General features: G+C 56.3%; 2 protein-coding genes across 2 annotated transcripts; one reads left to right on the top strand and one right to left on the bottom strand.

Moving 5' to 3' along the window:
- Positions 1–2,704: 2,704 nt before the first annotated feature.
- Positions 2,705–5,348, top strand: RPL36A (ribosomal protein L36a; the record flags this gene model as incomplete). Its single annotated transcript, XM_068205389.1, has 4 exons — positions 2,705–2,819; positions 3,498–3,565; positions 5,073–5,195; positions 5,280–5,348. Coding segments are annotated over 4 exons (327 nt in total), but the record flags the coding sequence as incomplete, so codon positions are not given.
- Positions 5,349–7,091: 1,743 nt separating this feature from the next.
- GLA (galactosidase alpha) lies at positions 7,092–11,963 on the bottom strand. The gene is made up of 7 exons (XM_068205271.1): positions 11,781–11,963; positions 11,407–11,581; positions 11,035–11,212; positions 9,483–9,574; positions 8,474–8,635; positions 7,696–7,893; positions 7,092–7,504 (listed from the first exon to the last, which is right to left on the bottom strand). Exons 1-7 carry the CDS (start codon positions 11,948–11,950, stop codon positions 7,241–7,243), a joined length of 1,239 nt encoding a protein of 412 aa, XP_068061372.1. The 5' UTR covers positions 11,951–11,963; the 3' UTR covers positions 7,092–7,240.
- Positions 11,964–12,825: the final 862 nt, after the last annotated feature.

Below are 12,825 nucleotides of genomic sequence, written 5' to 3'. Positions count from 1 at the left end.
TCCCTCCACAGACACAGGGCCGAGCAGAGGGGCCCTGGGCTCCAGCCCATCCCAACTGCAGCGCCAGGTCCCTGGAGCTTTACCTGGAGTCACAGCAGCGGGGTCATGGCCAGCAGTGCCAGGCAGGTGGGACACGTCCTCACTGTGTCCTCTGGATGGAACTGCCAGAGGGGAAAGGACCAGTGTCTCAGAGGGCTGTTGTGCCCCATCACGGCACAGCGTCCCTTTCCCCAGCACTGCCACCAGACCCGCTCTGTCCCTGCCTGTCCTTGGCGTGGTGGGCGCCCCACAGGGCTCAGCCCCACAGCCACCACTGCTGTGCTGTGACAGCAGTGACGAGTGGCTGTGTGGAAGCGTGTCCTGTGTCCCCCCTCCAGCTAGCGTGACTTCCTGCCATGCTCACACCTCGGCCCAGCGCGCTCTGAGACCACCACCAGTCCGGGCACACACTGCTGGCCTCACGCCACAGCGTCCCACCCTGCTCCCGGGGCCATCCCGCTTCCACAGGCAAGCTCGGATGTGGGGCTGGCAGGGACCTGGCATGCCTGGGACAAGAGGGAAGGGTGACAGAGTGACAAACTTCACAGCCCTCATGTTTCAGGTTGAGCCCCGAGGGTGTCAAAAATGATGGGTGGGAGGGACAGAGGGGGAAACCTCCTGCATGGGAGAGACTCCTGAGCAAACCCAGAGCTGCACCCCAGCAGTGCCCACTGCAAAAAGCACAGGGGAGGAACGGCCAGAGACACGGGCAGAACCCCAACCCCTGCTCTTGGCCACCCCTGGGATCCCTGGCACCCTCGCACCGCTGTGATTCCCAGCTCCAGCGCAGCCTGCAGCCCCTGGCACCCCCTGGCACCCCCCTGCCCCGCTGCACCCCACAGCCCCACGGCCAGGTGAGCGGGGTCAGATGCCGCCTGCTTGGAGCTGGTCGGGCTGTGGGACAAGGCAGAGCCCTCCCCGCTCGGCTCACCCGCGCCATGTGTCCTGTGCCCGGCGTGGCTCTCCTGCCCCCAAGGCGCCCAGAGGTGTGAGGCCACCAGCACAGGCCACATGGAGCCTCCCGCTAGCCCGGCTGTCCCACAGCCTCATCAGCAGGGCCCCGCCGGTGCCCAGGAGCCCGGGGCAGCGCTGCCCCGCGCCGTGGCTCCCGGGGCTCCGCACTCACCGAGCCCTCCCGCACCGCTCCGGCCAGCCGGGGTCCCGCACTCACCGAGCCCTCCCGCACCGCTCCGGCCGGCCGGGGCTCCGCACTCACCGAGCCCTCCCGCACCGCTCCGGCCAGCTGGGGTCCCGCACTCACCGAGCCCTCCCGCGCCGCTCCGGCCGGCCGGGGCTCCGCACTCACCGAGCCCTCCCGCGCCGCTCCGGCCAGCCGGGGCTCCGCACTCACCGAGCCCTCCCGCACCGCTCCGGCCGGCCGGGGCTCCGCACTCACCGAGCCCTCCCGCGCCGCTCCGGCCAGCCGGGGCTCCGCCGCCCACCCCGGCGGGCTGGGGTGGCTGTGGCAGCAGGGACGACGAGAGACGGCAGGGTGCGCGGGGAGGAAGGACGGGGCTGGCCAACCCCACCCTTTCGGTTCCCCTTTTTTAGCTTTCTGACTCAAAGGCAGCATTTGTGTTTCCTCCTGCAGCCAGCTGGGCCATTGCCGTGGGGCCACCAGGCCAGCGGCCGTGGCCGGAGCCCGCCGCGGGCTGTGGGCAGTGCCAGGTGCTGGCTGAGCATCCCTGTGTTGTCCCGAAACGGGTTCTTTCACCCGATGTGCATGGGGCTGGTCCCCACACAGAACCGAGGTATTTTTATTCACAGTTCTGTGTGGAAAGAGCATTTGGTGGCAAATTCACAAAGCCAGCAGAGTGACTATCAAAACTTTTCACTGTTTCTGCATTTTAGCAAACGAAAACATTAATCTTCATTGGCTACAGATTACATCATTCATTCGTATTCTGTCTTGTAGTGTTAAATGATTCCCCCGCTTCTTATGTTAATTAGGCCACATGTTCAGTCTTCCTCTTCGTTTGGGCCAGCGGGTTTCTTGGGTCGGTGGCCATCTGGAATCTCTTATCCACTCAGAGCTGATTTAGCACAGCTCTTGAGTTGGCTTTGCTAGTTATGTCCTTGTCTTGAGAATTCTGCCAACTGTTCTCGTGCTTCTAAATTCTGCATTCTCTGTGCCCACTCTCAGGGGTAAATCCTTCTTCCCATGCCTTGCTAACTCCCACGCAGGTCTGGGGTCACTGAAACGTGTCAAGCCCTAAACTTTAACAAGGACCTCTGCTGACACATAACCTGGCTTTCGAACGCCTGGGCGTCACCCGCAGGCGGCCGCCCCCGCCGGCCCGGAGCCGCCCTCCGTGCCTGCTCTCCTCCCACCGCCAGGGGGCGCCGTGCCCCTCTGCGCTCGCCTCTCTATGGTCGCCAGCTCACAGTCACTTCCGCCTCCGGTCAGCGCTTTCTCTCCGGGCGGCCGCTGCCGAAATGGTGAGTGCTCGGGCTGGGCCGGGCTCCATCCGCCGGCATCCGCCGCGGAGCTGCGCCGGGATGGGCGCCCTCCGCTGCGATGGGTGCGTGCTGGGCGGCCAGGCCGGCGCGGGGGCTTCTGCATCCCCGGACGGCCGCGCAGGGCCCCCAGGGAAGGGGAAGGGCGGGAGCGGGGCCTTCGGCGCGGGATGTGGCGTATGCGCAGCGGCCGTGACCGGCTTCTCTCCTCCTGCAGGTGAACGTGCCGAAAACCCGCCGGACCTACTGCAAGAAATGCGGGAAGCACCAGCCGCACAAGGTCACGCAGTACAAGAAGGGGAAGGACTCGCTCTACGCGCAGGGTGAGCACGGGCTCGCTCCGGGGCGCGGCCCAGGAGAGCTGCGTGCGGTCCGGGTGTCGTGTGCCCTGCACGGGTGGTGTAGATTGGGAGCATTCCTATGGCTGGGCAGGACAGCTTGACCTAAAGGATGTGCTGTTCGATAAAGAGAACTACAAAAATAAAGGCAAAGGGAGAAAGATTAAGAGCATGTCAACCCAAAGCGGTTTCGGATGGTTGTCGTATAGAAATATTTAACTAATTAGGGAATGTGCTCTGGGTAAACCTGGCTGGCTGTGAAAGCACAACTGGAGCCAGCCCGAGGGAGAGCCCTGCCTACTGAGAATGGGATGCGAGTTTGAAATGTGCTGGGCCTTCAAGTCCAGGTGAAAGAAAATGAATCCCATGGTAGCTCCGGCAGTAATGATGGGAGTAATTACGCAAATATCACCTGGACAGGATTGTATAAATGCTTTCGGCCCTTTGTGTGCTGGCTTTGAGGATTTACCACGCACAGAACTCTGTATAAATCAAGTGCCTTGATTTGTAGGCCTTGTGTGTCTGTTGGGTGCACCGTGTGGGGATGGGACAGCACAAGAGCCATGGCACTGTTCTGCTGGGCTCTGCTGGGATGTGGGAAGTGCCAGTTGTGCTTGTAGCATCTCCTCGGGCGTTGCCTGACCAGAGCCGTTTTTCCCGCAGGAAAAAGGCGTTACGATCGGAAGCAGAGTGGCTATGGGGGCCAGACAAAGCCTATCTTCCGTAAAAAGGTGAGTGAGTGATTGAGTGTTGTTCCTCAGGAACAGGAAGCATGCCCAGCTGAGGGAGGATTCCTCAGGGCTCTGCTCTGGCCGCGTTAGGGCAGTGCTGTGCTGGCAGTGCAGGTGTCCCCTCATCATAGAATGGCTTGGGTTGGAAGGGACCCCTTGCCATGGGCAGGGCCACCTTCCACTATCCCAGGCTGTTCCAAGGTCCATCCAGCCTGGCCTTGGATGCTGCCAGGGATGGGGCAGCCACAGCTTCTCTTGGAAACCTGTGCAAGGGCCTCCCCACCCTCGCAGGGAAGAATTTCTTCCTACTCTTTTATCTAAATCTCTGTCAGTGTGAAGCTGTTTTCCACTGCCCTATCACTCCGTGCTCTTGTAAAAAGTCCTTCTCCATCTCCCTTGCAAGCTCCATCAAGTACATCTCCTTGCTGTGCTGTCTCATGAAGATGCTGCTCATTTGCAGGATGACTTGAGCTGTGTTTGCAGAGTAGGTTCTCAGCTTTGATGCCGCAGGGGAGTGGGGTCTTTCTGGGCGGGATATTTGCAGTGAAAGGAATACTTCCTTCACTGCTTGCCCAAGGGGAAGGGCTTGGCAAAGGGAAAGGAGCTGTCTGCTTCCTTGGTGTGGTATTTACAGCAGGGAAGCAAAACCCAGTGGGTGGATTTGTTACTTGGTGTGAATTATTTAGTTATGCTCATAGAGCTGCTTGGATTGCTGGGATGCCCTGGTGTCCTGCTGGAGGTGTACAGGAAGCCTTCCAGCAAGAAGAAGAAAAAATATGAGGCAGCAGGTTTTCGAGTTGACTTTGTGCCAGGAAGTGGGGAGACCTGACAGAAAATGCTTCTGCAAGCAGGGTGCACCAAGCAGCTGCATTGCTGGCACTCTCTACTTGTACACTGCAATTCTCATTTCTGTTTTTTCCCAGTCAGCATTGTATGGCTGGTTGGCTGAGTTTTTTAGCTGGTTGTTACAGACCTGTCCAGCTGCTACAGCAGCCTCCCAGCTTTGGATTCTTCCCTCTGCAGTTGTTCACGTTCCATCCAATTTCTGAGTAGCTGCAGGTCTGCACTGAGCCTGTTGTGTCACTGCTCCTTCCAGAGAAAGTTTGCCAGTCGTGTTGCTTCCAGGTGGTTCTTGTGCCCGGTTTTCTTCTAGATTTCTCCTGAGCACTGCTGGTCTGTGCTCCCACACTGTAAAAGTGTGAGTTTCTTGCTCTGTTCAGTAGAAAAGACTTCTCCAGCATGGCTGATCCCTGCAGGAACCAGCCCTACCCCACTGAATGCTTTTGCCAGCACCCTTTTTGTGAAGATAACAATCCACTTCACTCCTTTACTGATCCTTAAAGAGCTTTCTTGTTTTCAGTGGAGGGAGCCTGTGTTTTTAGTCTCTCTCTACACTTCAGGAACAAAGTGAATGTTCAGGAGTGCTGGGAACAAGCTTACCCTGAAAGCAGCAGTTTGTCTGCTTGGGGATGTGTGGTTGATAGAAACACCCTGCTCCTCCTCCCAGGCCAAGACCACCAAGAAGATTGTGCTGAGGCTGGAGTGTGTGGAGCCCAACTGCAGGTCCAAGAGGATGCTGGCGATTAAGAGGTGCAAGCACTTTGAGCTGGGAGGAGACAAGAAGAGAAAGGTGAGTTTGCATTCTGTGAGTGGCTGAGAAAGGGGGGCAATGCTCAGTGGTGAATAAACTCACTCTGTCTCTTGCTTCTTACAGGGCCAGGTGATCCAGTTCTGAGCATCATCCTGCTCATCGTTACGGACCGTATTAAAGTAATTAGATTGATTGATCCCTTGCTTTTTTTAATGTGTTTTCTCTTGGGTGGGAGCTGTGAGTACATCAGTTCAGCGGGGAGGTGTTGCTTGCAGAACCGTTTAACAGACCAGTTTTTAACCTGGCTTTTGTAAAATCCCTGCCAGTAGCTGGGATCTCTTTACTATGTTTCCAAGAGGTGTTTTATAATGGGTGCCAGTGACTTCTGTGCATGAACATGCTGCAGGCTCGTTTATGGACTCCCCTGAACAGCCCCTGCACTTGGCTGTAGGCCCCTTTTTCAAACAGCTGTACTGCCCTGAGGAGCAGAGGTATTGGAGCAGCCAGTGGGTTTGATACCTGCACCGTGAGGCAGGTGCCGAATTAGGTAATTAGGCAGGTGCCATTAGCTGTGGCAGCTCAGAGAGATGAGGTACAGCTCCATGCTTGTGCTTGCTCCTGGCACATGGTGCCTCAGCTGCCTTCCCCTGTGCTAACTGCTCTTGGCTCCTCTTAGCATTTTCCTTGAACACCAGGCCAAGCACAGCAGTGAAGTTTCAAATGGGCAACAAGCAGAGTGTGGTAGATTGTGGGGACGGCCTCCAGGACAGCTTCCCCTTAGAGAGGAACATTTCTGTGAGTGGAAAGTCTGCTGTTAGCAGGTGCTGGGAATGCAACGCAGAGTTCACCTTACGGGCAACTTGCTTGTAGTGGAAATGGAGCTGGAGGATGGAGAGATGCCTCTTCACATCTTCATCATGACTGAGAGCACTCACTGAGTTGTAAGGGAATCTGTGTTTTTGCTTACTAAATATTGGCTGATGTGATGGCCTTTTCAGTTTGTGTAGGCAGTGTGCTTTGGCCTGTGGGGTGGACTGCATGGCTGTATTACATCAGCTTCACTTGAGTGCTGTTTCTAGTAATCATGACAAATTTCACAAAAACTTACATGACTGGAACAAACTGGCCTGTTTCTAAACCATTATTTAATTTCCAATACCATGCTGTACTCTTGTACACTGCAAGTAAGAAAAAGCATAGGCTTTTAAAGGGATTTTAATCAAAGTGCTTAATCACAGAAGAACAAATCAAGAAATCCCGATTGTATTGTAGTCAGAAGAGAATATACTTGCACATGATGGTTTTTAAGTGATTATCCATCTCCCATCTTGGAGAGCCCATGTTATTCAACCTAACGGCTGCTGATAGCAGTGGGAAGCGAGCACTCAGGGATTTCTGGGAGGCAGGATTCATGGAGAAAAAGGACTTCAGTGGCCATATGAAAGGTGGAGAGGGAGTTGTCATCTAAAGGGAAGCGACAGCCACTGCTAAGAGATTCCTGGAGTGAGGGGAAACCCTCAAAAACTTGAGTCCTAAGGCCTGATAGCAGCTGTCAAGAAAGCTGCTAAGAAGTGCAATGGTTCATGTCAGTCCCTGAGTTGTCAGAAGATGGAAGTGCATGTGCCTGCTCTGAGTGAAGTGCTGGGTTTCCTTAGGGAGGTGGGAGCAGCTTTTCTTGGACTGTGCGGCCTGGTCTGGAGAAGAGAGCAAGGTGGCCAAGGTGTGTTTCCCTATTGTCCCTAAAATGCTCAAGGACAGCAGTAAGATGCTGCCTGTGCATCCCTTGCCTTTCCTTGCTTGGTAGTGGCAGTGGGTGTAAACAGGAGTTGCCACCCTGCTGGAGCCTTTCCAGCCCCTTGGAGGAGGAGTTGGGTGAGATGCCAGGGAAAGGGGCACTGCTCTGCTGTTCACCCTTTCTCTGTCACCTCTTGATGATGGAGTGATGGCAATTTGTCACATTAGGCTGAAGGTTTAGATAATGAATGCCTGAGAAGAAAGGCACCTGCTTGGAAGAAGGAGAGAAGTTTTCCTGCCACAAGTTCAGACAGAGCCTAAGGCTTAGGAAAAGATTGTCTTTGTGCTGCCTATAGTGGCAGGACTTTGAGCAGCACAGTGCCTGTGGGGTTCACCTCCACGCTCAGGGAGGAGATCCAGCTGTACACGCCGCAGTCCCTGCTGGCTGGCAGCACCTGTTGGATGGAGCAGGCCGGGTTGCAGGCCAGCCCATTGCCGAGGAAGGTGAGGGAGAAGGTGAACTTCTGGGGTCCTCCAATCTCCTGCTGGTTCAGCACGGCCACGGCATAGGCTCGGCCAGACAGGGGCCGCTCCCACAGCTGAAAGTTCTTGTCCTGCCGAGGAGAAAACAAACCCAGGGTTTAGGCTGTGGGAGGCTGAAGTGGTCTTCATGCCTGTCTGTTCCAGCAGGCTTCAGGAACAAATGGGCTCACTGGGCTCCTGTTCCCAAACCCTGAGCACCTCTCCATCCTCCTGTGCCCCACCCTGCAATGCCCCCCCCCCTCCCCCCCCAAACTTGCTGTACCTTGGAAAGCTGGTATCCCTGCTTGCCCAGTGGGTCCTGGTTGATGGCAATCACCTCTTTGTTCTGGAGCAGCCACTTGGCCTCAGGACTGATGTGCCTCAGGTCGTTGGACATGAACAGGGGAGCGGCCATAATGGCCCACATGGCCATCTGAGTCACCGACTGGTCCCAGCTCAGCCCAAAGTTTCCAATCACCAGCTATGACAAGCAAACAAAAAGTGCCTGGTAACACTGCCTGCTGAGGACAAACTGGGCCACCAGTACCAGGAAATCACAGGGTGGGACCTCTTTGGAGCCTGGCTAGATAGGCTGAGGGCCAGGAGCAGGACCAGCCGGTTGGGAAAAGCAAGGCATGACTACGTGGCAGTTTAGGATGAGTGCCTGGTGAAGTGAAGAAAGCTCTTTAAGTGGCTAGGCAGTGTTCAAGGATGCTTTTGGATTCAGAGTCTTACAGTGCTGGCACCCAGAGGTTTTCACTCTGGTGGGAAATCAGCACTTTGGGGATTGTCCACCAATGCCACACCTGTGTCCTGAGCTGGTACTGCTTGTGGAAGCTGTGTGACACAAAGATGGTGCTTCCTTTGTACTATCCATTAGCTGCAGTTCTCTTTCCCTTTCTATCTTGGACCTTCTCGCCAAGATCCTGATCCTAGGGTCCCATCAGAGCCCTTCCCCTCCATGTTTCTCCCCCAGTTCTCTCCCTTCTCATTCTCAGCCCACAGCTGACGGAAGGCTTTTTTGCTGATGTTTCAAGTGGGATGCATGTTGCTGTACTTGCCATGTCAGGATCATTCCAGCCCCCTGGCCCAGCTATCTTCACAATGGTGTCCTGGTGAAGTGCTGTCCAGTCTAAGATACTCTTGATGCTGCTCCAGGAGTCATAGACATCATAGAAGTTCCTCCAGTGATTGCAGTACTGTTTGATCTCAGTGTAATTGGGCTGCCAGAACAATGAGTGTGATTAGACAGAGCATCTGGCTGTACAGCAGGAGTGTCAACAAGGCTAGACTGGACCAAAGGTAGCTTGGTGGAGAACCAGGGAAACACCTTCCATCACCAGCTATCTGGATGATGTAGTGCATGTTTATTCCCTTGAATGCTTTGTGCCCATTAACTCACTCGTTCTAGACAACACTATTTCTCCCCTTGGCAGAACAGTTGTGATCACCAGCTCTGTTACAAAATTCCTTCACAGTTTTACTGAAGGTGTGACAAGGCCAGTGGGATAAACTGTAATATCCCAGTAATTATTGCTATTTCTTGGGTTTATACCCTTTCGTGAGTAACGCATTTAATTCCAGCTGTGGGTGGAGGGCAATGTGTCAGTCACAGACTCTGGCTAGCAGAAATCTGTCACTGAACAATGTGGAGGATGTCACAAAGCCTCTCTCGTGGTCCCCAGAGCTGTCTGTAAGGCTGAGCCTGCAGCACTCTGTGTCCAGGAGGAATTACACTGAGCTATCTGCTAGGCTGTGTGTCTGCATTGCCAATGGTTTGCTGCTTGGCTCCTTGGAGAGAGGAAGCAGATGGATGCTGTGGGTTTTTTTGGCACGCTCCATCTGGGCTGTGCCTTCATGCTGCAGAATCCTACTGAATGTGTTTCAGCAGAGCAATGTTCAGAAATGCTTCAGGGCTCTGGAAGAAAAAGGTTTTTTCTCCATTTTACAGCCTTGTTCTCTGTAAAAATGGAGAGCAGCAAGTTTCTCAGGATGCTGTTTTGCAATCTTAAATGTTTTTCTCTTCTTCCCCCTTGAGCCCCAGAATAAACCTTGGGAGGCACTTCTTACCTGCTGCACAGGCCTCAAGTAGAAAGGCCACTCACAGGAATAGACAATGCTCCTTCCAGTCTTGTTCAGGGCCAGAGACATGAGCCTGTATCCTAAAGGCAGAGCACAGACAGAGGTTACACAACCTCCCTGGTCACACAGCAGAACTAAGCCAGTGTCACAGGTTCAGGTTTCAGTTCAACTCTTGCAAAAATACGATTGAACACATTTTTGTGGTTGAGACACCACAGGGAGGACAGGGGAATTCAAAGTCTGCAGCTGGTCACCTGCCTCCCGAGAACAGGAGCTTTGCTTGGGCAGGCTGTCACTGCAAGACTGCTGCTCCCTTTGTACATACAGCCAGGGGAAGAAGTTAAAAGCTTTCCTGTATGGCATTTTCCCTCTAGATACCCAGGAAACACAAGTCAGTATCTATCAAGCAGTGCAGCTTTGTTGGGTGACATAGGAGTACGTTCTTATCAGGCACTTGCGCCATATGGACTGGGCAGGAATGCAAAAGCTCTAGTTTTTCCTGTCCTTGTCCCCAAACAGCCCTGTAAAGTCCCTTCCAATTGGCAGAGAGGGAATGAAGTCTGCTCTCTCCTCTGGAACCGCTTCAGTACAACTGGATTGTATCTGGGTTACACATATGATCCAGCAGGAGCTCTCAGCTCAGCTGTCACTCAGGGTGCTGAGCTGTGCTTCTGTCTGTGGCACTTGGCATATGCCCCACCATCTGGCTTCGATGGCATTGTCACTTGGGCAGGTTCTCCCTGCCAGGCAGAGACAGGACTTTGTGCAGGACTCCTGCTGCCAAACGTGGTGGTGCTGACTGTGCCAGCAGCCGGAGAGCCCAGTCAAGAGAAAAAAACCTTCTAAGTTAAAGTGTTCTTCCCATAAATCTACTCCTGTGGCACTGGGATTTGCCTGTGCTTCAAAAGAGGCTGTAGCCAAGTCCCCTCAGCACAGGGAGCTGCTGAGCTTTCAAGTGCGGGCTCACCAGCCTTTGTGCAAATAACTTCTCAAGTGGTATTTGCATTGGTGTGCTTTATCAGGAAAACCCCAGTAGATTTTTATGCCATAATTCCCTTCATTTTTATCTGTTAAAAGCCCTCCGAACTGCTCCTTTCATGGCTGACAGAAACTGTTCTAGCACTCCGCCAAAGGGATTAAGTGTGTGAAATGCTCTGGGCTCTCCAGTACAGGCCCCACAGAAGGGCAAAGCCTGTGCTGAGTTAACAGCTGAGGGAGCAGCCTGCAGAGCCACCCCCGGAGCACACAGCTGATGTGTCTGTGCTCAGCCTGATCCACGCTCTGGGCTGAGAAAGCGCCTTTTCTGAGCTGTGCTTGAAGGAGAGCTCCAGGAGACGGAGCAGGTAAAAACACTTAACACAGCAACACTCAACACCTTGGGCTTGAGAACAGAGCCTCAGATTTGCTTTTGTAAGCAAGTGTCTTAAATGAGTATGCTCAGGGAAAAGCAAGTCCCTGGAGCTTGATGCTGGGCCTAGAATTGCTGCTGCCTGCGGAATATTCCCACCCACGGGAATAGCTGCCTGGAGCCCATGCCTACCTTCTGCTAGCTGCTCCAGTGAGTCAGAGTTGCAGCCATCAAACTTGAGCAGGTCCACACCCCAGGAAGCAAATGTCTGGGCATCCAGGTCATAGTGGTTGTAGCTGCCAGGGAAGCCAGCGCACGTCTTGGTCCCGACATCGCTGTAGATTCCCAGTTTCAGACCCTTGGAGTGGACCTGTGTGTGCAGACACAAACAGACCCTGGGATGGGGCAGCCACAAGGCAGGAGGAGGAGGATTTGGGGCGGCAAGGGAAGCACAACCCCACTGTGGCAGGCAGGGCCGTAGCAGTGATGCAGCCATACCCACCCGGCTTTCCTGCCCGCCCCTGCTCCCCGGCCGGCTCACCACCGCGCCGCGGTGGCACTCACGTAGTCGGCCAGCTTGCGGATCCCGCTGGGGAACCGTTTGGGGTCCGCCTGCAGCCTGCCCTGCTTGTCCCGCGTCGGGGCCATCCAGCAGTCGTCAATGCAGATGAACTCGTAGCCGGCGTCCCTCCAGCCCTCGGCAGCCATCCTGTCAGCCATCTCCACGAACAGCTGCTCGCTGGGCACGGCCAGGGCGCACGACCGGGAAAGAAAGCGGAGAATGTCTGCTGTCCACCACGGCGCAGCCACGGGGCTGGCCGGGCAGGGGCCACACCGGGGAGCGCGGGGAAGGCACAGCGGGTGCGGCAGCGCCGGGCCGGCTGTCCGCTACCTGGGCTACCCCGGGCTCCCCGGGTACCCGTGCCCCGCGGCGGTACCTGACGCAGCGGCGCGGGTCGGCGGCGCAGTCGGTGCCGCAGAGGAAGCGCTCCCAGTGCAGCCAGCCCATGGGCGGTGTCCGCGCCAGGCCGTTGTCCAGCGCCAGCGCCGCCGCCACCGCGGCCACCGCCACCGCGAGCCAGCGCAGCGCCCAGCGCGCCGCCGCCATCGCCCCGCCGCGCCGCGGGACTGCCGGTGATTGACAGCCCGGATGCCCAATCCTCGGGCAGCCGGCGGGCAGGGCTGACCGTGGGGCCAATCGCCGCGCGGCATCGCCCGCCCCCGCCGCCAATCCCGGGCGGCGAGGCTCGCATCGGCCCGCCCCCTGGCGCGGGTCACGTGGGGCGGTGTCACGTGACGGAGGCGGAGGGCCCATGGCGGCACGGCCGGGGGAGCCGCGCCCGGGGCCGCACCGGCCGTGTGCGCTCCAGCAGCGGGCCCGGCTGGCCGAGAGACCGGTGGCACCTGGCCGGTACAGCAGTAGTGCGGCCAGCAGGACCAGGGCGGTGGCTGTGGCCCTGTGCTGGGCACTGCTGAGGCCACGCCCGTGTCCAGCTCTGGGCCCCTCTCCACAGCTCCCTGAGAGCAGGGTGGAGCCGGTGGGGCCAGGCTCTGCTCCCAGCGAACAGGGACAGCAGCACAGGACAGGATCTCAGCCTGTGCCAGGGGAGGTTCAGGTTGCAAACCAGGAGTAATTTCTTCACAGAAAGGGTGATTAGGCATAGGAATGGGCTGCCCGGCGGAGTGGAGTCATGGTCCCTGGAGGTGACATGGCAATCGGTGCCGTGCTCTGGTTGGCACGGTGGTGATTTGCCGTAGGTTAGACTCCGTCTCAGATCTTTTCCGACCTCAATGATTCCGTGTGCTCAGCAGTGCCGGGCTGCCTGAGGGGCTGGGGCTGCTGTGAGTGCGGGGTGTGGGTCTGTGTGTGTTCTCTGTGTCAGCACAGCGTCCTGGGGAAGAGAGGATTGTACCCCATGGGCTCAGGACTTGGTTTTGGCCCTGGGCTTTCAGCTCTGCCTCAAAAACTCTGAGAAGCTCCTG

Source organism: Anomalospiza imberbis, chromosome 14, assembly GCF_031753505.1.
Source record: "Anomalospiza imberbis isolate Cuckoo-Finch-1a 21T00152 chromosome 14, ASM3175350v1, whole genome shotgun sequence".
Taxonomy (NCBI): Eukaryota; Metazoa; Chordata; class Aves; order Passeriformes; family Viduidae; genus Anomalospiza; species Anomalospiza imberbis.
This window is presented reverse-complemented; position numbering and strand designations above follow the sequence as displayed.

Coding starts and splice junctions, on each gene's coding strand:
- GLA (XM_068205271.1), bottom strand. CDS start 11,950: ATGGCGGCGGCGCGCTGGGCGCTGCGCTGGCTCGCGGTGGCGGTGGCC. Junction 11,213..11,406: donor TCCGCAAGCTGGCCGACTAC/GTGAGTGCCACC, acceptor CTGCACACACAG/GTCCACTCCAAGGGTCTGAA. Junction 9,575..11,034: donor ACTGGAGCAGCTAGCAGAAG/GTAGGCATGGGC, acceptor CTCTGCCTTTAG/GATACAGGCTCATGTCTCTG.